Source organism: Dromaius novaehollandiae, chromosome 20 (assembly GCF_036370855.1).
Source record: "Dromaius novaehollandiae isolate bDroNov1 chromosome 20, bDroNov1.hap1, whole genome shotgun sequence".
NCBI lineage: Eukaryota > Metazoa > Chordata > Aves > Casuariiformes > Dromaiidae > Dromaius > Dromaius novaehollandiae.
The window spans coordinates 3,541,203-3,563,925 of NC_088117.1; the positions used below are offsets into that span (position 1 = coordinate 3,541,203).

Genomic DNA, 22,723 nt, shown 5'->3' on the forward strand with positions numbered 1-22,723 from the left:
TGCTCTCACATCTGCCCAGAAGGACACACACACTTTCACGTCGCTCGCTGGGAAAGATGCGCAGCGCAGTCCGGCTTGGTGCAGCGTAGCGAACAAAAGAGGAGCCTCAGGCATCTGCTCCTCTCCAAGAAATGCTGCACGAGCATGTGGGATTTGTGGAATGGCTGCTTGCACCGGGGGTGGTTCATCCCAGTGCTCGTGCCCACAGGCTGGTCGGGGTAGTTTATACCAGCAGCTTGCTATATCACCAACACCTAGGAAAATCCAGCAACTAGCAAGATGTTGCTGGATCCTGCTGTGGTCAGGCCAGTCCTGCTCAGCTCTCATCAGAACTGTCTACGTACAGAGCAGAGAGTCCAAATTCCAGATACTTAAGCATTCCCATGCTGTCAGGAGGGGAAGTATTGCAGCCTGCTTCTGTGCCTAATGGTCAGTGTGTAAAAATTAGTTGTAGTTTCAGAGTGAGTTTAGCCAGAGATTGCAGCCAGATGAGGAAGAGAATAATCCTGGAGCACAGCTGCAGATCTTCGGAAGGATGAAGTAGGCTAGCAGGAATTTTTTATCTGTTTTGTAACAAATATCCTGTATTATGGGCTTGTGAAGGTCAAACGATGGAAGAGGAAAGGCTACTTCTCCTTTCTGAGGTTTTGCTTGCGTTTCCTGTTTCCATCAGCTTCTGTCAGAGAGCAGCCAAGAAGCCGCGGGACAGCCCACCCTGAGCACCCGGCTCCTAACGCGCCAGCAGCACTGATACTTGTGTGTCGTGCTCTCCGGGTAGCACTGCCTGCTGGTCGCGTACCCTGGACAGCAATACTGCAAGTACAACTCGTTCCCTGCCGGCCGTGGCAGCGGGACTCGGGGCCTGTGAGGAGCAGGAGCTGCGCCGCGGCCCCGCACGCAGCGGGGGACCCGAGCGGCGCCGCCGCGGAACCTTTGTGCGGCGCAGCGGGTTCCGCGGGCCGGCCCGGGCGGGCGGAGAAGAGCGCCGGACCCGCTCGAGCCGGGGGACCCGAGAGCGCGACGGACCGCGGCGGCTCCGGCTGAGCGGGGGGGAACCGGTGGCGGGAGCGGGCCCGGCTGGGCCCGGCGCGGCCGCCATGTACGCGGGGCTGCAGGAGCTGGGGGTGGCCAACGGCGAGGACCTCAAGGAGACGCTGACCAACTGCACGGAGCCGCTGAAGGCCATCGAGCAGTTCCAGGTGGGGCGAGGCGCCGTGGGGCGGCGGGGCTGGCTGTGGTGGGAGAGGGGCGCGAGGAGGCCTGAAGGCGGTTCCTGGGCCTTTTTCCCCTTCCTTCTTCTTTTTTTTTTTTTTTTTGCTTTTTCGTAACCAGCGTAGCTTTAGCGCTCCGTGCTGTCGTTTGTGGCCAGCGGAGCGAGCTAACCGAGCCTTCTGTCCCTGTCCGGTGTTTGTGTTGGCAGACGGAAAATGGAGTCCTCCTGCCTTCCCTGCAGTCGGCCCTGCCCTTCCTGGACCTGCACGGCACCCCCCGGCTCGAGTTTCACCAGTCCGTGTTCGATGAGCTGAGGGAGAAGCTGCTGGAGAGAGTCTCGGCCATTGCTTTGGAAGGGAAAGTTGAGGAAAGGTGTGTCAGCAGTCTGTTTGGTTTTTTGGACTGAGTTAGAAAACTCATTTAAAATCACTTACCACAAGCAAGTGAGTTCTGAATGAGAGGTTCCCGGGAGCACAAGTTCCAGTGGCTTTGAGATGAGTCACTTTGGTCCTTTCCTGTTAAACATTACTTAGAGTCTCTTTAAATGTACCCATTTTCAGATACAAGAAGCTAGAAGATCTCCTAGAGAAGAGCTTTTCCCTGGTCAAGATGCCTTCCATACAGCCTGTAGTAATGTGCGTCATGAAGCATTTGCCCAAGGTAAAAGCACTCCTGCAGTTGGCCTGTTCTATCACATCTCTGCTGGGTAGCTCCCTGTGGCTGTGCTCTTGGCTGGGCTGCATCTGCAGACCTTCTATAAGTTTGTTGTTTGCTGTTAGGAAATAAACAGAGATTTATTTTGTTCTGGTATCTGTTAGCGATTTAACAGACCAATTCAAAAAGCATTTTACATTTTCATAATTGGAGAAGACTGTTTTTTATTCAATGCAAAGTAGTCAAGTTCAGCAATAGGAGAATTTTTCCATAGCTGACTTAAATACTTATCTGATAAATGGAAAATAAGAGTTGAATGCAACTAGAAGTGGGCAGAAGTGAGATAAAGGTCTATGAAGCAAGACTCCTAGAAGGAGCAGCTTTGTTAAAAGCATCATATTGTATCTAAGGCAATGGATTCAAAACTGCTACTAGAATTTTTAAAGCTACTGGGCTTTTAATCATCACCCTAAAACTTAGTTTCCTAGTTTTAAATCAAGCCTTTTATCCTCTTTGGTGAGAAAAAAAAAAAGATGAAAAACTTGGTGTGTTATCTGGTTGTATAAGAAACTAAGTGTCTTAGGACTGGCTTACTGTTACAGGGGTAGGGAAGGCAAAAGACGAGGCCATGATATTTCCTTTTATTAAATTGAATTGTTGTGTAAATTGTGAGACTGTCTCAGACTGTGATTTAGATGTCGTCTGTAGGCAGTTACCTGTCGCTTGGACAGTCAGGCAGCTCAGCTGCTCTACGCTTTGGTAACTGCTCTATTGATTATAGGTCCCTGAAAAGAAGCTGAAGTTAGTAATGGCAGATAAGGATTTGTATAAAGCATGTGCTGTGGAGGTAAAGCGCCAGATCTGGCAGGATAACCAAGCCCTATTTGGTGATGAAGTATCTCCGCTGCTAAAGCAGTACATCCTGGAGAAAGAAAATATTCTCTTCAGCAACGATATTTCTGTCTTGCACAACTTCTTCAGCCCATCTCCCAAAACAAGACGTCAGGGAGAGGTAAGAACAAGGAAATCTCTTACAACACGTTAATGAATGGAATTTGTTAGTTTTATTGTTAACTTCATCAAATAATCAAGAGACCATTTCAACTCCCCAGCTTTGCTACTAACTTCAAGTTGATTGAATGGATAAATTATTTACAGGAAATGCCAGCTCATTTTTGTCTCACACATCTTGATCAAAGCAGCAGGAATAATTTTAATAGTTATTCAGTGCTTTGTGATAATTGGTTAATGTTCTAAGCTGCCTTTATCGCTCAGTCTGGCTTTAATATCCCTCGGTTATTCTGAAGACTGAACATCTCTATCAAATCAGTTTGGATATTTTAAATTTCTTTTTTTTTTCTTTAGCAGGACATAGCCCAATAAAATCATTTTTTTCTAAAAATGGAAAGGAACATTGAAAGTTGTAGCTAAGCTGGCCTTCAGAAAAGATGGATGGAATTACATGAGGTGGGTGAGCTGATCCAACACTGTCTGCCACTGGAAAGGCAGATCCTGCTCCTCTCCTCCCTGCTTCTAGCTCTGGCAATTATCAGACCCTTCCATGAGCTGATTCAGCTCAGTAAATGCCACAGAAACCTTAGCAAATAAGAACAGTAAGTGGTTTTCCAAGTTAGTGAGTTGAACCTGCTCAAAGAGATCAGCAAGCACCAAAGCTGTTGCAGAGAGGTGGGCTGGATCACACAGATGGGCTTGAGGTGGAATGAAACAGTGTCACAGGTGTTAGGAGGAGTGCGTCTCTCCCCTTTCTGACAACAGCAAACTATTAGATTGGCTCAACTATAATATGGCCCATTACCTCGGGGGGCTTTTGCCCCAAAAGGGAAATGCTAGAGTTTCTATAAGGACCTTCAGGATGCTAAGATATCACAGTGATAAGGCAATGTAAAGCTCTAATTTCAGAGAAGGTAGCACGTGTATTATTTGAGGGATTTGGGTTGGATCTGGTTTGCTTTCAAAAGCCTGCTTTTAATGTAAGTTCACTGGTGCAACTGCTTGAGATTTTTATGCTGCGGACTTCACCTTCATTCTCACGAGCATCATCTAAAGGTAGATAGAAATACAAAAAGCCTTCCAACGAAAAGTGAGTTGCTTTCCATGTTACAATAATTGTAAATTTTGTTACTCAGTAACAAGTATTGCTGCTTACTCTTTTACATAACTGAACACTTTACTAAAAGAAATTGAAGCACTTGTAAAGAGAGACTTTTTTTAAAAAATTTGTTCTTTCATAATGGCCGTGAAATATCTAGTGAACATCTCTTGAACAAATGCTATTGGAATTTCTGGTGTAAAATATCCTTTTAAGGAACTCATTTCAGTGTGGATGTTTCAAACTCGATAAATCACGTAGAAGAATTAACTTCAAGTTTTTTGTGAAGTAGCAGTGTCTCTTGGTACTGAGTGCATGTTTTTCCACTTTGGGTTTAGGTGGTTCAGAAGCTGACCCAGATGATTGGGAAGAACGTGAAGCTCTACGATATGGTGTTACAGTTTCTGAGAACTTTGTTCCTTCGGACAAGGAATGTTCATTACTGCACGCTACGGGCAGAACTCCTGATGTCGCTACATGACCTGGATATCAGTGAAATCTGCACCGTTGACCCGTGTCATAAGGTATTAAGCATGTGGGACAGATAGGAGTGTTACTGGACAATTTTCTGTTTCGCCCACTGCTGTGCATACCTGCTGCCCTGCAGGTCTTCAGCCCAGAGAAGATGACTCCTCTCTGTGAAGAGAGTTCAGAACTTGAATCCAAAAGTCATCTTATATTCCTTGGAACTTCAGGTGAAAATTTCATCTTGATTAACCAGCAGCTTGCTTTCATTTCATAACCCATAAATCATTCAAATTTATGGTAGTTGTGCAGTGTTTAAAACAGTGTCTAATCTGACCTATGTAGATGCTGCAAAAAATAATCAAAAACATTAGCTAGTCCCAGATTCTTAGTCCAAGCTTGCTTCCTAGTGCTTTTGCACTAGGCAAAACACTCCCTGTTTTGCCTAGTGTGATATACTCCATCTGTCAATAGACTGCGTGTAACTGATTAAATACTTTGGATCTTGAATTATAAGAAGCATTAAACTATTAAAATATTGGGGGACAGGGAGTTAATTTCACATCAGGATCTTGTTATTGGTTCTTTGTCCATAGTCAGTGTCATTATGATCTACAAGAAGGCTTTCTCTTTAATTAATTTTGCTAAGTTTTATGTGTATTCTGCTTATAGAGAATAGGTACTAAAGTGATGATTAATGTTATTGCATGCTCCTTAATGTCCTCTGGTCAAGAGTCTCAAAACCAGTATACACACCCTGACTGTTCAGAAGAGGGCAGTTCTTGTTCGATTTATAGATTGTTGCCAGTGACCTAATTTTTCCACTGCAAAATGCAGTGACTGGTGTGAGGAAAGTATGCCATGATGAAAGCATTTCAGAAAACTGAGCAAGGTTTTTTCTGTTGTTGTTTTATTTTTTAAATTTTAAAATGACAGCTGAAATGTTGGGGAATGTATGTTGTTTTCTTAAAGGGAAAAAACTTAAAATTAAGTCGGATAAAATGTTTCACTCAACCGTCTTTTTCCATTTTGATAATGAAACGATAAAGCAGAGGCAGCTCTGCTTTCAATATCTCCTCCTTACAGGTAGGAGTGGTATTGCCATGGCTAATATATCCCACATTTTTATTGCTAAGTGATGCTGCTTCTGTATAAGCCTCCTCCTTGTGTAACTCTGCACTGATCAGGTGTACTGGGCAGTTGTATATTTTATAGATGCCTGTTCCTTAATTGCCAGGGAATGCCTGTTTTGGGAGGGGAGAAAGTGATACTAGTTGAACTTACATCTCTCTCTCTGACCTTTTGGGAGGCTTGTATTTTTGACCTCCTCTGTATTTGCAATCAGCTTCCTATCGTACATTACTATACTAATAAAGCATATTAATTCTAGAGATTTGGAGGTCATTCTGAGCCTGTTCTCTGTGACATCGTGTATTTTATGCCAGTTTAGATGAGTTTTTGTGGTTATTGCAAAGCTTTCTCTTTTTTTTGCTAACAGTTCACTTGGTGCCTTGATGCCTGCATTCGGGAGAAGTTTGTGGACAACAAGAGAGCTCGGGAGTTGCAAGGGTTTCTGGACGGAGTGAAGAAAGGGCAAGAACAAGTGTTGGGGTAAGCTATTCTAGGCTGTCTGTTGAGAAATCGAAAATGGATTCCCGACAGCCACAACATCTGATGGGTGTGTTAGGTATTAGTTCTTCCTTAAAGCCAAGTAACAACCAGTCGTTCTTCTACATGGTCCAATTCGGTACGCTCATCAGCATCACTGCGCTAGGCACACTCAGGTGACGTAGTTTGTACTGCTTAAGTTACTACTCTTGAGTGGTTGTTACAGTCTCCCTCATGGCTTGGCAACTGATTGTGTGAGGTCTCCTGTTTCATTTCAATGCAGAAGACCTTCAGTAGTTGTTTTCAGAGAGCTTCCTCTTTCAAGTCAAAAGAAACAATATTCATGGTGTTTTTTCAAGGCTGGAGAAGATTCATCAGGTTGATAGGTAATAAAAGACAGAAATTCACATTTTTGCATGATTATAGTGAGGTTCTTGCTACAGTATTTGCCCTGTGTCTATCTCCTTTCTTTAACACAGCAGTGTTCTCTCTCTCTCTCCTATAACTATAGGTATATAGTTATAAAAATATAAAACACACACACAGCTTGATACTTCACCTGATACTTGACAGACTTACAGTTCTCATGCTGGTGTAAACATTTTCTCTAGAAGCTGGTGTCCTACAGTTGGATACAGAACTGTATTGTAAGATTAGTTGCTATGTGTGACATATATTTGATTTTGCTTCTTTTTAGGGACTTATCTATGATCTTGTGTGATCCCTTTGCCATTAACACCTTAGCCTTGAGTACCATAAGGCACCTACAAGACCTGGTTGGGCAGGACACCTTACCTAGGGTGAGTATGGGCAGCCTGTGTGCCTAATGTGATACTGCTAGAGTCTTAATTGAGTGGCATTCATCAGCAAAGCCAGAGACTGGCACAAGGCAGGTAGTACTGCTAAGCTCTCAGACGTGTGTGTAAACCAAAATAGGGGAAATGTAATACCACCGTTCCATTCGTAGCACTTAACGTAGAGCTCTGCAGCTGCGCTCTTTGGAGACAGGCATTTTGGAGCTTTCCAAATTGACAGTGACTTCTTTGGCTCATTATGCCCTAAGGGTTATGTCTATATGCATATCCCTGCTTTGTCCTTCCGGCAGTCTGCCTTACAGCAGCAGCACTTCTTCCCTGCCGTGGTAAACGTGATGGGTTAATTTACACTGTTCTGGTCTGTTGGGTCTGGTATGGTACAGTTTCTGCAAGTAGTGTCTGCAGGAGGTACTTAAATGTTACAGGAGGGGAGCCTTATGGGAGCCTCAACAGTATGAGGCATTTGCTGTTTTTTCATCCCTGGGGTTTCTAAATTTCGTTGTTGGATTAAATAATTTCTTCATGACAGTTTAAGATTGAAAATGGTTTTGGCTTCAGGGCACGATATAAATGATAAACTGTTATCTTTCTTACTCATTCTTTCTGTTACTTGCTTCTGCTGAGATGCTGTGATTCATCCTGTCACACATTGCATTTCATTATGCTAATTTGGCTGGACACCTTTAAAAACAGTGTCATGATCAGATTGGCTGCATACCTCTTGGCATGTTATAAAATATTATGGAAAAAAAACTCAAGTGTGTCTGGTTGTGCTTGCAGCTATTAGAATTGCTTTGAGCAATCAGTTGTCAGTTAAATTGGAGAACTGGTCGCCTCTAGCAATCTTTGACAAAGTAGTTAATCCAGGAGAACTTTGAATCTAAACCACTACTTCCAAATAAATGTCCATATATGCAACTTGTAGAAGATGAAAATAGCTGTTTTTTTCTTCCTCTTAAAATTCAAGGAAAGCCCGGATCTGCTGCTGCTCCTTAGGATGCTGTCTCTGGGGCAGGGGGCTTGGGACATGATTGACAGCCAAGTCTTCAAGGAACCAAAAATGGTGAGCCTTCTTTAGATTGGTTTCTTGTTTTTTTGTATTATGTTTCCATGTTTCAATCTTCAGGTCAGCTTTCTGCACACCTCTCATCATAGCTTTCTTGGAAAAAATACACAAATGTTTGCAGAGCAGCAGGTCAAATGGACACACTGTAAACTTTGCTTACATGCTTTTTCGTTTCCACAAATGTCTGGCCCTCACAGTTTTTAGTCTGATCTCTCACTCTATTAAAATTCTCACTGGTTGCTCATTATTCCTGGGACATTCTACCCAAATGACAGGTTTGTAAGGCAGATTTGATATGGGAAAGCAGGATTTCAGAGGCTGGTGTGAAGCTTTGGTAACAGTGTAGTAGCTTCTCTTCGACAGGAAGAATATTTTTGCCTTCCAGATCTCTGTGACAATAATTTTATGTAAGTGTCACATTCAGCTGCCGAATTACTGAATGACAATTTTTCTGTGCTGTTCCTTTGGCCAATATTATAGGCAGCCCTAGTGAGCTCTGGGAGCAGATAGCTTCAGCTGACAGCAGGAAGGCTAACCACAATCTTGCACAGTAGGACAGTTTCTCAAGAGAAGTTTGGTGTTTCTGTTCTGGACTGTAAAGCATCAAATGTCTACCTCAGGGGACAGCTGAAGTCCCCAAGATGTATGTTATTGGCTGACTGCACATTTAAATTTACCATGGGAAGAGTGTGCGTTAATACTCAGATTGTAATGGTAAAGGTGACTGACACTCCAGGGGCGGCACTGTGATTATCTTGCAGCTCATTGGAAGTGTTCTCATGAATCTTTTGGAAAGAAATTTTGAAGCTTTTTTTCTAAAGGAAATCACATCTGTATTTAAAATCTGTTCTATTTGTGATTTCGCAAGAATTAGCCTCCCATTCTGTGAATTTGGTACCACGCAGGTTGATCTACCTCTTACAGAACCAGTGTGTGTGGACAGGAGATGCACACAAACTTTCTTGTTGCTACTCCAGCTGTGTGTTGGTCCCTGTCGGTTTAGGGAATGAACAAAAGAATTTACAACTTTTGATAAAAGCAGTTTGGTACCATCCTTAATATACAGTGTTTGCAAAAATTTTGGAAAAGATGTCTCAGAAGAAGTACATGTTATGTAAGTGTCAATTCAAAGAATTTGAGCAGGAGTACATTTGTAGATGAGGTGATGTCCAGTTTTCCTAATTACCACTGGAGCATGTGGAAGTGAAGTTTTCAAGCAGGTTGAAAAGAACTGGATGTTTGAAAGATTATTTTCCTAAGTTTAGAGTAGGGATCATAATATTGGCTCAATATTTGTTACAATGCTCTGAGACCTTTAGATGACATGAACTGATTGATGCAAATACTGTTTTTTTTCCCCCTCTGTTCTTCCCTCCTTCTAAGGAAGCTGAGTTGATCACAAAGTTCTTACCTATGTTGATGTCTTTCGTGGTGGATGACCACACGTTCAACGTAGATCAGAAACTGCCCTCAGAAGAGAAGGGGCCAATTCCCTACCCCAGCGTGATCCCTGAAGCTTTCACCAAGTATGTAATCTGCCGTACCAATTTTGTACATATTAGTCATGTTACCGAAGCAAAACGTCAAAGAGCTAGCCAGCACTGACAGAAAATAACAGTGTATGTGGCAAAATGAAGACTTTCTTGGGGTGTGATTTTTAGCTCTAACTAATCGAGGCTAAAATTTTCCATTAGAACAGTTTTCAACCATGATTCCTCAAATAAAATTAATTTACATAAAATAATAATGTTTCTTGATATGACTGTTGTTTCTGCACGGTGTCTATGAAAGTATTTGGTACTACTGCTTTCAAATATGCTGCTTATGTAGCTTCCCAAGCAGCGCACGATGAGTGTTTGAGTGATATCATTTAGCCTGGGTGCAGCTGCCGGTGCTTGCTTTCTAATGAGTCCTAGTGTAGATTGTAAGATTTGCATTTTATCACAGGGACTCATTCTCTGTTGATAACCTGTCACTCCAGGGACTTCAAAAGGAAAAACAAACATCCTCTGTATGCTCAGTTGTATTCAGCTCTTGCACTAGTTTCCAAAAAAATTCTTATCTGTATGTCAGAATCCGGAATATTGTATCCCAGTAGAGTTGTACTTGCAACTGTTTTATTGCAGCAGTGGTATTTGACCTTTGGTAAACTTTAAAACAAAACAAAATTGGAATTTGTATCATGTTTGAGTTTTTGGGCCTCTTTTAAATCTCATTTTGAGTGAGCACTTTTATCATTAATACTATTTTAAATGCTCACAATCAAATCTGATTGATTGTGAGACAGCACAATGTTTGCTGAAAGGTAGATTTTTTTGGACTGCAGCAGTGGATATAGTGATCTACTCAGTCACCAAGTAACTGCTTCTCATCAGGTTTGAGGTTAGCTATTGCCGTAACTGCTTGATTCCTATCCAGCATGGGATTTTAAACCCTCTTAAAAACTTTTTTTGGATCTGTACTTGCTTTATTGATTAAGAACCCTTTTTGGCTGTAACAGATTCTTGCAGGAGAACAGAATAGCTTGTGAGATTGGGCTATATTACATCCTTCACATCACTAAACAGAGGAACAAGAATGCTTTCCTTAGGCTTTTGCCAGCACTGGGTGAGTTTTGTTCTTGTCTTCTATTCTATAGCTGTTTGCCGTGTACTGGAGAGCTAGAAGGAGGCAAATAAGAACCTGGGGTGAATGTGATTTTAGAGTCAAAGAGCATTGCATTCTGTTTTTGGCTCTTCTGGTAAATTAGTTGTAAGGCACTGTAGAAGGGTGTGCTTATTTCTGTCTGCAATGGGGATTTTTCTGCCAATCCAAGAATTTAGGCATATTGACTGAAGGTCAGTAACTCTTTATATCAAAGACTGCATTAACAATGAGATTAGCTGAGATCTATTTGAAGTGAAGCTGGAAGATAAAACAGCAGGTGGCTTAGTTCTTCTGCAGCTCACAGTGGTTGCATATGGCCTGAAATTCTTGGGACTCAGCAGTGTGGTGAAAAAACTTGTAACAAGACAAGACCCAGCACAACCCTAAACTTCTCCCTGGGGTTACCTTCTTCACTGACTTCTGTAGGTTAAGTTTAATAAGAGCTCTGAATTAATCTTAGGAATTGCTGCTGCTAGTAATGGGGGGTTTCACTTCCCCACTCCCTGCCTTGCCCCAGCTCTGGTGTTCTTTTGACCCTTTGCTGAGCTCATTTGTGCTGCTGAGTTTTCCGCCAGGTAAGTGGTTTGCATCTGCTCACTGTGGGGTCTGAGGAGCACAAGGAGGTGGACGTGGCCATGAACGGAGGATTGTGGAGAAGGTTATTAGGGGGCTTTGTGATTTTGGCAGCAGCAAGCTATTGTATGAGACTTCAGTCTTGGTGGAGACATGGGTTTTCCACAAACTCTTCTCACCCCCTCTGCTCTTAATGTTTTGTGTCTGGAAGGTCATAGCCACCTGTGTGGATTACCTCTTGCAAAAGCCAGTGAAGGAAATTTCACTGCAGAGTTTTCGGCAGGAACATCTGCTGCTGTGTAGTCAGGGTCTGGCACATTCTTGCTGATCTTAATCTCTTTCCTTTTGTGTTGTATAGTTGAGACATTCAGTGACTTGGCCTTCAGTGATATTTTTCTGCATTTACTCACCGGTAACCTCACGCTGCTGGGTGATGAATTTGCGCTTGAGGAGTTCTGCACCAGTCTCTTTGATGGCTTCTTTCTCACTGCCTGCTCAAGGTAAATCTGATGTTCCTCAACAGAAGTGAGTTTACAAGACAGCTGAGAGAGGTTGTACTTCTTTGATCTCTTGTTTAATCTTTCAGCATATAGTGGAAATACCGGCCTGATAATATTTTTTCTTTAAGAAAAGGCTTATGTTTGGTGATTATTTATTTTTTTAACTGCGAAATTATTAAGTGTTGATTATAAATTATTACATAAACTGTAAATTCCTTGTTTGCAAACTGGAGTTTCAAAAGACAATATTCTTCATCGTTTGTAGTAGCCGTGAATATGAAGAGTTAACTTCAGCTCTTTGCCTTATCAGCTGCACACAGAAAAGCTGTTTTTATCTGTTAATTCTGTTAAGTCAATGTGGTTCAACTGGTGGCCTTCAGAGTAAATCTAACCTCCAGAATGCTTCCCCAAATGCGACTAGAACTGCTGTTCAAGCATAGCAGCATCTGTTGCTGATACCACTTCCTCTGCATATACTTAGGGACAAACATTCTCCTGAATGTGCATATGACCTGGCCAACAGAGAGACCAGCTGCTGCCACTTGCTACAATCTGTGCTTAAAAACTCTCCTTCCTTTCTCATAGCTACTAATATTTAGTCCACCCCTGTTGAATGACTATATGAATTGCTTGGAAATCTAAGGCAGGCTTAGCATTTTGTAGCATGCAGGCAATTCTGAGGTCTTTTGGCAAATTATAACAAATCTTTCAGTCTCTGGGTGTGTAAGGTATTCTTCTGATACTATTGCTGTAGCTTTCTCTTTTTCAAGTAAGACTATGTTTGTTTATATCAGTTATTCTGCTTCAAAATTGCTCTTTGCAGAAAGGAGAATGTACATAGACATGTCCTAAGACTGCTGCTTCATCTCCATCACAAAGTGGCTCCTGCCAAGTTAGAGTCTCTTCAGAAGGCTTTGGAACCCACCAAGCAGGTAAGAAGAGAAGTATGGAAATTAAGCAGCTGCCTTCCCAGACATTACTTAATGGAACATGTGCTCTGCTTAGATAGCAGCTTTCCAAGTATTCCAAGTTATGTCTTAATTACCTTCTAACTTCCTCTTTGTACAATGGTTTGTGTTAAAACATTTGTGGTAGTTGCGTATTTAGTGCTCTAGCTAGAATGAAATATGACTCTTCTGTTTCTCCCCTCCCTGATGCTCATTCTACAGAGCGGAGAAGCTGTGAAGGAGCTTTATAACCAGCTCACTGAGAAACTGGAGCTTCGCAAGCCTAGTCCAGCTGAAGTGACTGAGACTCCCTCCATGGAACTGCCCTTGCCCACTGTGCCCACACCAACCTCACGCTGAGCTCTGGCTGTAGTGCAAGAGTGAGACAGGAGAAGAACCAACCTAGTGCCCTGCAGTGTGAAGGCATTGCACTGCCTTGTCAAGCGTCTCCACCTACGGTGTGGAAACTAAAAAAAAGCCACTGAAGCTCTTTCAGGAAACACTGCAAATTGCCCTACTCGCTGGCTCTGGCTGGTTAGAAAACTTTGTATGCAGTGCATTGCAAAGGTTTACTTTTCTTAAAGATAGCTGAGTGTCTTCTTGTAGATCCACTTAAATCTGACTGTACATTTTTTTTTTCAAAAAGAAAAGGCATATTTTTAAGCTTGGTATCTTGTATTTTTAAACTCAATTTTATGAACTGACAAATGAGTGCTAAACTCCATTATGAATGCGCAGATAGCTCATGTAAGTATAGCTTTCCCCTGGCTGTTAGTTTGCTTCTCTGAGTCGTTAGAGAGGCTTAACAGAAGGAAGTGTCAGAGGAGCTTACCTCCACTGATGTAATTTCCTGTTTTAGAATCTAGCACATTTGGTACATGGTAAGATGTGCTGCTTTAGATTCAAATGCACCAAGAGCTGTCACTAGACCAAGAAGCAGTGAGCAGCCATCTTCTCAACTAGGCTTTTATGAAGAAGGTCAGAAACTGAATCATTCTCTCTCACCTCCCTTTTTCCCCACTCTTCCCCAAAGGAGTCGCTTGAAATGAATCTCAGAGCCACTAAAGAAAACAAAGGCTAACATGTTGCCTAATGGCAATAGGGTCTGAGGTAGCAGAATGAAATTCTGTCTTTGAAAAAACAGCCTGTTCTTTATGTCTCATCTGTGGTGGTCTCTGTAATGTTACAGTTAATTTTTTTCTGCTGTCTCAGTGTAAGCCTCAGGCAGAATGTGCAGGAAGGTGGGTATGAGAGAAGAGTAAGTCATGTGAGTTTACAGGTGGAAATCCCTTCCAGGTATTGCTAACTTCCTCTTTGCATGGTTTTCTTCCTTCTGAGATCTCAACTGCTTCATAAGAATAGTGAGCATCATCCCTCTTCATCACCTCAGTGCCTTATTTCTCTGTTTATGCAGTGACTTGTCTATATCTTTTGGGAGAAATGGGAAGAAAGGCTGGGTTTCTGCATGAATTTAGATCTCAGTCCCCTAGTGCAGAGTGCTTTGGTGTACCTCATCTCCAGCCTAGCTCCTGGGGTCAGTATTGCCTTTGGCAGGCTCTCTGCAGCTCTGTCATCGAAATCCTTGGAAACGGGAACTAAGCTTAATCATCGCGCCTTTCTTGTGGAGTTTTGTTTTTCTAACTGTTAAAACTGCCATGGTAACTTACACAAACTAACATCACGCACTGCTGGTGAGCCTTTCGCAATGGAGCTATTCAAGCCCATGTTGGTGCTCCAACACTGAGGTTATTTTAGCCTGGTTTCAGGGATTCTTTTTGTCGCAAAAGGTTTCCCTTATGCTGCAGGCTGACCTTTTAATTGAGGCTGTCTGAAGAGTGGTTTACTCTCTGCCAGGTAGGAAGACCCCTGTTTCAGCCTGTATCCACAGTCCTGAGAGACATGGTGGTGGTGGGTTTTTTTTTTTTCTTCTGTGTTTTTAGATTCACGACGATGGCACAAAGAAATTGAATCCAAGAACACAAACTGGCCATTACATGTGCTGGTTGTGCTGGTGGTTGCTTCAGCTGAGGAGAGGAAATCTGTAGGCAGTGGAAAATGAGAGTGCTACCACAATTGATGCTCTCTTGGCCTAACTTCTTGCAAAAAGATGATGTGATAAGTTAGAGTAGATACAGAGTTTTCAGAAAACGTGTTTTTTGAATTGGTCTGTTTCCATTCTTTGTGCACAGACTGAGACAAGACTGATTTCACTCCAGTGCCAGAAATTATGTGGACTTCTGCTTTATGGGTTAATCTCTGCACAGCCTAAAGCAGGCTCCAGCTGTGGGCAGGATGCTTGTTTTCCACCTGATCCAGAGTTCAGACATCTCTGGGTACTTCTCTAGAGTTCCCACTTGCAGGGGTTCACTCTTTTCTTCTGCTCCAAATGCCTTTTTATCAGATCGTACTGTCCTGTGACAGAACTACCAGCTGAAGTTCAGTTGGACTGTAGCAGGGAAATTTTTTTCCTCTTCACCTTTTCACAGTGCCCCCCTGTTTAGCCCTTTGTATTAATGGGGTCCGCAGAGATGCACAGTAGAGCATGCAGCAACTGTGCACTGCTGTCAATGCACGCTAGAGGGTAGTGCACACCTGACTGTGCCTTGCCTTACTTGCCATTAAGTCATTGCTGCTTAAAATCCCTCCCAGTTTGGCATGGATTAGCTGGAATTGCTCCCTGTTTATGCTTGGATGTGATACCTGTGATATGGAAAAATAGCCTATTCTCACCAAACCTGGAGTGCCTGACTGGAGAATGAATTTTTACAATGAATTCTAATTATAGTGAACAATTTTGTCCTTTCTGATCACTTTTTCCTGAAAGATCATGGTAACTAATAGTACAGAGAGGTTCTTCAAGCTTTTTGGATGGCTAACATTTAATTGAAATTTTATATTGGGCTGTGAAGCAAGTTGTTTGCATTGAACTACATTAGCAAGTTGATAGAGCACTGTAATTGCAGTATTACAGTCAGTAAGAGTAGCTCTAAAATTCAGTAATTGAGGCCTCTGCTAGCAGAGGAATCAGGTTTCTCTTATGCAAAATTAGTGGAAAAGGCAATTACTATGGTGAAATATGATAAACAGCCTGATGCCCAAAGCATGTTTAGCATCATTTCAAAACATAGCCATATTCCATTTGACATAATGATTCGATGCAGAATAGCTCTTCATGGACCGAGATAAAAGGAGACCAAATGAATCTGCTTGGCCAGAAAAAATATGAAGACCTTCTGGATACCCATCAGCTATTGTGAGACCTGTCTATTTTGGTAGGAACTGTTTGTTTTTAGGTGCTTTTTGGCCTTCTCTCTATGTGACAGTGTAAAGGAAACCTGCCATAGGTTTAAGTTTGAAGATGCTTTCAACCTGCATGTGCAGTGCTGATCAGGCCGCTCCTGACTGAGAGCAGGAGCATGTTTGGTTCAGGAGTCTGGTTTCAACTTGCCGTGATGGTCGGAGGTGTCTCTGCTCTGCTCTCTTGGGTGTGTGATGTTGGAAACCTTGGGGTGTGTGAATGTCAAATCCCAAAGGCAGTTGGTGGGTTGGGCTGAAATTCTGACTCTGGGACACAGGGGATTTATTATCTCAAAACTCTTTTGAAAACACTTTAGAAAAGAAATGGCTGGAATGCAGAGAAAATAATTTTTCTCTAATTTCTCTGCATTTAGCTGCAGTCCAGAACAATGGAATTTCTTCACCAAAAAAACAAGTAAAGGTGTTAGCCCAAACTCAAATTGCAATGGCATAGGAGTTGGAAAGGGAATTCACAGAAGCAAGAAGCTTGTGCAGAAGAAAGAGGGCCAGGCTTTCATAGCAGAGAGGCCTTTTTAACTGTGGGATCAGGTGAGGAAGAGGGACACTGGCCAGATAGGACAGTGAGTTCCTGATTCAAAAGAGAGACCAGTTATGAGCAAGATGATAGAGATTTCTCTCTTAAAGCGAAAAAAGCAGTCAAGCAGTGAATGAAATGAGGTGAGGAAGTATGCAGTATGTGTTTTGTCTATATCTGCTTGATTCCTTTCCTGAACTTCAGTGGCCAGGTTTGGGAACACATGTAGCCTGTATGTCTGGCCTGTGTTCTTGAAGGGGTGAATGGAAAACTGGGGCTGTCCTGAACTTCACCTCTGCAATCCCTGCGCATCTGGCTCTGGAGCACAGGCCTGCCAGCAGACCAGCTGGAGCTACTCTCTTGTGGTGGATTAACAAGTTACTGCTGCCAGCTCGCTTATTGCTCTTAAGGCGATGTGGTTCTACCTTGCCCATGGAGTGACCAGTTCTTTGACATTGCCAGCAATTGCCAGGGATCAGCTGTTAACTGTTAAGGCTGGGCAGACCTCGAGATAGCCCTGGCACTGAGAACACAGTCTTTTACAGTCATCTCCCCTGCCTTAACTCAAGTATAAGAGTCAGGCCCATCATGTCTTTCATGTTTAATGCTAGAAGCAAAAATCTCTTATTTTTCTAATTTCATGCCTCAGCCCACTGTGATGCCTCAGGTAAAGCTGAACATTTGGCCAAAACAAGGAGCAGGAGATCAGGCTTACGAGTGACTAGTCCTCTGCTGCTTTCCACCAAGACTATTGAGTGGCAGAGGTGAGTTCCTGCAGGGAGGCTCTGTGCTTCCCCAAACACTATCCCAGTATGTTCTTTACCAATGTAGCTTCAGGGAACGGGTCTGGAAATACATCGGGATGAGCCTTATAAGAAAACTTATTGATGTATACTGACAAAAATCACAGCGTTTCCTTTCTCAAATATTTAAAGCTTCAGAAAACAAATAATCACGTTTTCTGATCTTAATCATTTCAGCAGCCCATAGTACAGCAGAGAAACATGCACTACGTTTTCCTGTGATGTGGTGTTCTCTACCTCATCTGCTGTACCTGTTCATCATCAGACTATGAAAAGAGGACTTCTGGTCCTGGTGGATTCCATGGAAAGAGACAGAGGTTGTCAGTCCCAGAGAACATACACCTTTCCTGATTTTTCTCATTACTACTGAAGTGCCTTGAAACCCCATCAAATTGTTCTTGTAGTGATTTTAAAAGTTGGCTACTGGGGCTGTGTTGTGGAAGCAAGTAGGCCCAACTTCTCGGACTGATTGGACTTTTGCCGTGAGGACACTGCAGGCATTAGTTCCCGGTGTGTGCCTTCATCAGGCCTGAGTGGAAGGTCAATCTGGGAATGGTACCAGCATGACCTCGGTTGCCCCATGCCGTTGAGGGGTCCTGACCATCCTGGCTTTGCATTTCAGCAAGTCTGTTGCTGTTTCCTCCTCCTCCCCCTGCAAATCTTTGGGCAGTGTTGATCCCTGCAGTTGTCACAGCAGCTAAGCAACTTCCTGTGGCATTTTTCTTATTCGGTGGATTAAGAGCAAGGTCCTTTGATGGCCTCCCTCTCCTGATGACTTTGCCATCAGCAGCCCGCAGTGTCTGCTTACCCGAACATGCTGATGTTAGGCTCAAACTGAACCCTTGCTCTTGCGCCTGCTTTTCCTTGCCTTCACCTCCTTCAGCTGCCCTGCTTCCCTGGAGCTCCCTGAGGCTGGGGTGATACCTCTGTCTTTGCTTTACTGCTCCTTTTCAGGGAAGAGCAGAGCCTTTCCCTTGGCGTGCACACATCCTTTTGCTGAGCAGCACTAACTTGCTGGCCTTGTGTGTCAGCTCTGACATTCTGTGTGAGATGCAAAATGTGCCTGACCTTGAAAAATTTTCCAGCAGCTCACCAGATGAGTTGCTCAGTGGATTTCTCCTGGAAGACAGAAAAGAGAAGCAGTGGGATAGCAGCATGCTCTGTGCTTGCAAGAGCCACACCGTAGCCTGACTCAGGAAGAAAACCCTCAGGTGGTTCTTGCAGCTGCCATGTCAGTGTTTTAGCAACATCTATCTAAGTCCTGCTCATTTGCAATGTGCTCATAAGAATTAGAAGCACTTTACTAAACAAAAAACTCCACAGGTGACCTCAGAGCCATTAAGGTATTTTAGTACCTCCCTACTATATAGGCTGCTAATTTCCCACAGACACCCATCCAACTTAGTCATTTAAACCTTGCTTTAGGAGGAGTCTCAAGAATTTAAACAGAAGCCATTATCTCTCATGCCTTCCTTACTCTGAGGTGGTGGGAGGACTACAGGAAAACTGAGGAGCCTCATGATAGACCAAGTATTCAAAAGATTTTTTTTTTTTAAGATTAAGAACAACTCCAGGAATGTGAAGGCTTTATTAGGATCATTAAGGGTGCAACAACTCCCTGGTGCACCCTTTCCATTTCCATTTTCCACACGTAAAAAGAAGCCTCTTTCTGAAAAGGAGGGCTGGATTCTGATAGTCTGTAACTCCTGGACTTCTCTGGGTTAAGCCTAAACTTGGTGGAAAAGAAGAAAAAAATCAACTTCCTAGAGAGTGCTGGCTGCCAAGTCCTGATTTTAAACCCATTGACAATATTTCCTAAATAGTCCCGCACAATCGCATCTCAAACTATTATAAGGAAAGGCTTCATCGGGCTATAACTTAAAGGATAAAAAGAAGTGGAGACCCAGCAATCTGAAGGCATTGTCATGCATCTTTACATATCTGAATGCTCAAAAGTATCTGCTTGTTGGCAGAATACTCTGTTCTCCCTTGCTGCTGTGGGCAGTAGATGCATTTGAAAAGTGGTCAGAAACAATGGGTAGTAATGCAGATGGCTGGAAGGAAACATGCAATTAAAAGGAAAGTCTAACAATGTCTAACAGCAGATGCCATGCAGCAGGAAATGCTGAATTATCCCTCTCCTGAATTATCACTCTCCGAGATACTTTTCTGGAAGAGCTGCTACATGGTTTGGGCTTTGCAGTCCACCTGGAGGTTAATTCTGATGAATTGCCCATGGTGGGAGATGTGGTACGTGACTTTCACTGTAAGTGAGGATCCCCTTACCCAGCTTCCCTTGAGATGAATGTCTTTGACTTTGGAAGAATTGTGTCTAGCCCAGAAAATTAAATGATGTGAACAATCTTGCTGACTCCTTTTTCATAGAATTCAGACTTTTCAGGATGGAGGACAGCACAGATTTTGCCTGTAGTATAAATGTATAAATATGCTTCTAGATGCTCTAAATACTGTTTTAGATCTACCTTCCCTGGAACTGTCTCAGTCAAAGAAAAACAGTGTTTGGAAATAACTAGCAGTGGTACCAGCAGTGCTGCCAGCACTGTTTGGGACAGCAGGGCTGAGTGGGGCAGGAGCTTTGCAACAACCCACGCGTGAACACGCTGGATCTCTTCCAGAAGCAGAGAGCTAAATGAGCAGTGTGGGGTGATTTAGGTGGTTTCTGACCTTTCTTGCAATTTATATATATGGTATGCAGATGCTACTTTGTTTTCCATTGTAAAATGGTGAAAGATCTGTCCTGGAATACAAGCACAATCATTAATGCAACTGTCTCTCTGGAGAGATGTCTCGATGGAGCAGCTTTACATAAGGAGTGAGTATTTCTGCACAGGTAATTTTGCAGCTCTGACAGATCCCACTGCAGCCTGCAGAGATCTCTGTGTTCTCAACCTAGCTTTCCCCCCTTTATTTCCCAGTCACATTATTATGTTAACAAGGGCTGAATCCAGAAGGGCTCATGGGTTGGTCTGAGCTCCATCCCTGTGACTGTGACCCACAGACATCTTCTGGGCATCCTTGCCAGTGCTCCCTACTAGAGTCAAGCTCAGCAGTAAAAACAAGGGTCAAGTCAGCTTTGAGCTTCAGCTGGCTGCAAGACAGGGACTAGGGGCAGCTCCACCCAAGTTCAGGTCACTCCCAATATTGAAGGCACCTCAGACAGGGTTTCATATCCATGGTTGCTCCAGGCTCTGCCATTCGTGGGCATCCTCTGCATCCACTGCTCTTTTTCAGTTCCTCTTTTTACCTCTTGCCCTGGGGAGCCTGTTAATGTTATCGCCATTGTCTGCAGTGCCCTTGTCTCCCCTCCCTTATCTGATCCCACAGAACAATGCAGTGTAAATTGAAGACATCTTTTCCATCTAAGGTCAGAAGGCTTAACCCTTCTAGTGGGGTTACTAAGAGAGGCTGAGACATCATGGTCTTAAAGCCAGTGTAGCAGGATATTCTGCATTTGTCCTAGCTTCCAAACTGAGTCCAATAGGAACCTAGGCTCCTGCAGCCTGCGTGTCAGAGCACAGCATCCTTCTACCTGGATTAAATGAAATACAGCTGCAGTTACACAGCCACAATGAATTTGGCTAGGGAGACATTTTGAATGGAAGTTTTTTGTGTGTCTCTTTGTCCTCAGGTAGAGAAAGGGGCTGGGGTAACTAGAGATGCTGTTTCTATATGTGAGCCTTTCCTCAGAGCTGTTGACAGCCATGGTTCATGTGAGAAAAGCCCCTCTGCGCTTCACCTGGGCCCTGGTTTGGCTGCTTGGCTGGGCAGAAGGGTGTTATGTGGTTGTGTGTGCACTCAAGCCGTGGCTCTGTCTGGGTTGCTCTGTCTACAGCTCGGTGCTCTCTGCTTGGGAGTAAACCACAGTTCAGCTTAGGGTGTTTAGTGGCCTGGCTTTCATACAGGTCGTGAGTAGTTTATATTTGCTTATTGTGGTTCTTGTGTGCTGGGAATTCGCTTACAAACTTCTTTTAGTTTTGTGCTAGGTTCATAGGTCAGCCCCTAATCTGGTAGGAAACACTGACATTGGAAAGTTTCGTACTTTCTAGGGGAATATTTTAAAACGTGGCTAATACCATCCTCTGTAGTGTGAGAAGGACCATCAGTGGATGAAGAGTTATCTGTCAGTATTTACAGACCATCCTAAAGAATGAGATCAGTCCAACTTGTCTGTGGGATAATTTCACAGAAAGCAGCTAAACAACCTGTGTGGGCAGGTTTTGGCCTGCCAGACGTGCAAGGGGAGTTTGGTGGGAAGGACAAAGCTAAACAACTGGACACAGAGAAACCAACTTCCTTTTCTCGTAAAACAATAGCACGTTGGGCAAAGGTATCTCAGCTGGGGTTATAAACTGGTACAGCGAGATGACTTCACATCACCACTTCTCCTGATCAGCAGGGCTCAGCCTGTGCTCAGAAAAGAGCAGTATCAGACCACAGCTGCTGCTCTTCTTGTGTCTGACTGTGTTAAAAGCAGCTTCACAGAAGTGAGTATCAGTGTCTTTCCTTGTTTATTAGGTCATGATAATGACTATGGCGAGGAAATAAGAAAGATAATTCCTGTAACCACCCATCCAGTCTGAGTCAAACTAAACTGTATGGTTCTTACATCATTGCCACAAAAAAATCCAGAACTCAGGAGATGATTATTTTGGTATTTTTTCCTCAGACTAGCATCAATTTGCTCTTCCAAAGCTGCGTTGGCTGATCAGGGTTAACAGAATTAAAAAGTGTGAAATGTTGCTAAAATCCTGGTGATGACTCATAAATACATATACAAAACAATCTGATGATTAATAATGCTAGTTTTATATGACTGCTTTTTCAACCACATTTGTAGGTAAGATCAGTTAAAATCCTCAAAAGAAATACAGCTCAGAATATCTGTTCATTGGCCTTTAATTTACTAACTATTGACTCGTTCAAGGCTACAGAAGGTGCTGTCAGATAGTGCAGTACCTCTTTTTAACTCTCTGGAAATCATTTTGCCTTTCCATTTGTGGTGGTCTGCTGTCTTCTGGCTATGCTGGCAGTTTTATCTCCACTTTCCTCTCTGGTTCTAGATCCATTTGACTTCTCCTGAGTTTAGGAAGGACACACTAGATGTGAACGAGAAAGGAAAGAGTCAGACATGTCTGCAGGTAAAGTTCATTCCCCGACCTAAACTGGAAGTCTCATTCAGGATGTCAGAGTAGTTTGGCTGGGATCATTAGTGACCTGCTCCACTCGTGAAATGATGCCTGGGAAGCAACAACAATACATCTGATCCAGTAAGTCATAGCCAGATTTGTTACCAGCTGATGGTCTACTCGGAATGAGTGTCATGGTCTCTGTTTAATCTCTAATGGACAACCATGTAATTACAAAGGGCTTGTTACAAGGAGGCTCATTGACAAAGAGAGGCCAAAGCACAGAGAATCTGCCAAATCTGTCTACCATCTGACCTGTCCCAGCAGAACTACGTTCATGGGCTT

At 43.2% G+C, this 22,723-nt stretch overlaps 1 protein-coding gene across 1 annotated transcript; it reads left to right on the forward strand.

The window, feature by feature from the left end:
- The first annotated feature begins 982 nt into the window (after positions 1–982).
- NELFB (negative elongation factor complex member B) lies at positions 983–13,259 on the forward strand. Its single transcript, XM_026113839.2, has 13 exons — positions 983–1,199; positions 1,421–1,584; positions 1,773–1,872; positions 2,648–2,878; positions 4,315–4,500; positions 5,940–6,052; positions 6,747–6,849; positions 7,832–7,927; positions 9,314–9,456; positions 10,431–10,537; positions 11,508–11,649; positions 12,473–12,581; positions 12,819–13,259. The coding sequence occupies exons 1-13, from the start codon at positions 1,098–1,100 to the stop codon at positions 12,954–12,956; spliced, it is 1,734 nt and encodes a 577-aa protein (XP_025969624.2). The 5' UTR covers positions 983–1,097; the 3' UTR covers positions 12,957–13,259.
- The last annotated feature ends 9,464 nt before the right edge of the window (positions 13,260–22,723 follow it).

What these genes read in the sequence shown, in the direction of transcription:
- NELFB (XM_026113839.2), top strand. Translation starts at nt 1,098, where the DNA reads ATGTACGCGGGGCTGCAGGAGCTGGGGGTGGCCAACGGCGAGGACCTC. An exon ending in CCGTTGACCCGTGTCATAAG is followed by an intron (nt 4,501 to 5,939) that starts GTATTAAGCATG and finishes TTTTGCTAACAG; the next exon opens with TTCACTTGGTGCCTTGATGC. An exon ending in TTTCTCACTGCCTGCTCAAG is followed by an intron (nt 11,650 to 12,472) that starts GTAAATCTGATG and finishes TGCTCTTTGCAG; the next exon opens with AAAGGAGAATGTACATAGAC.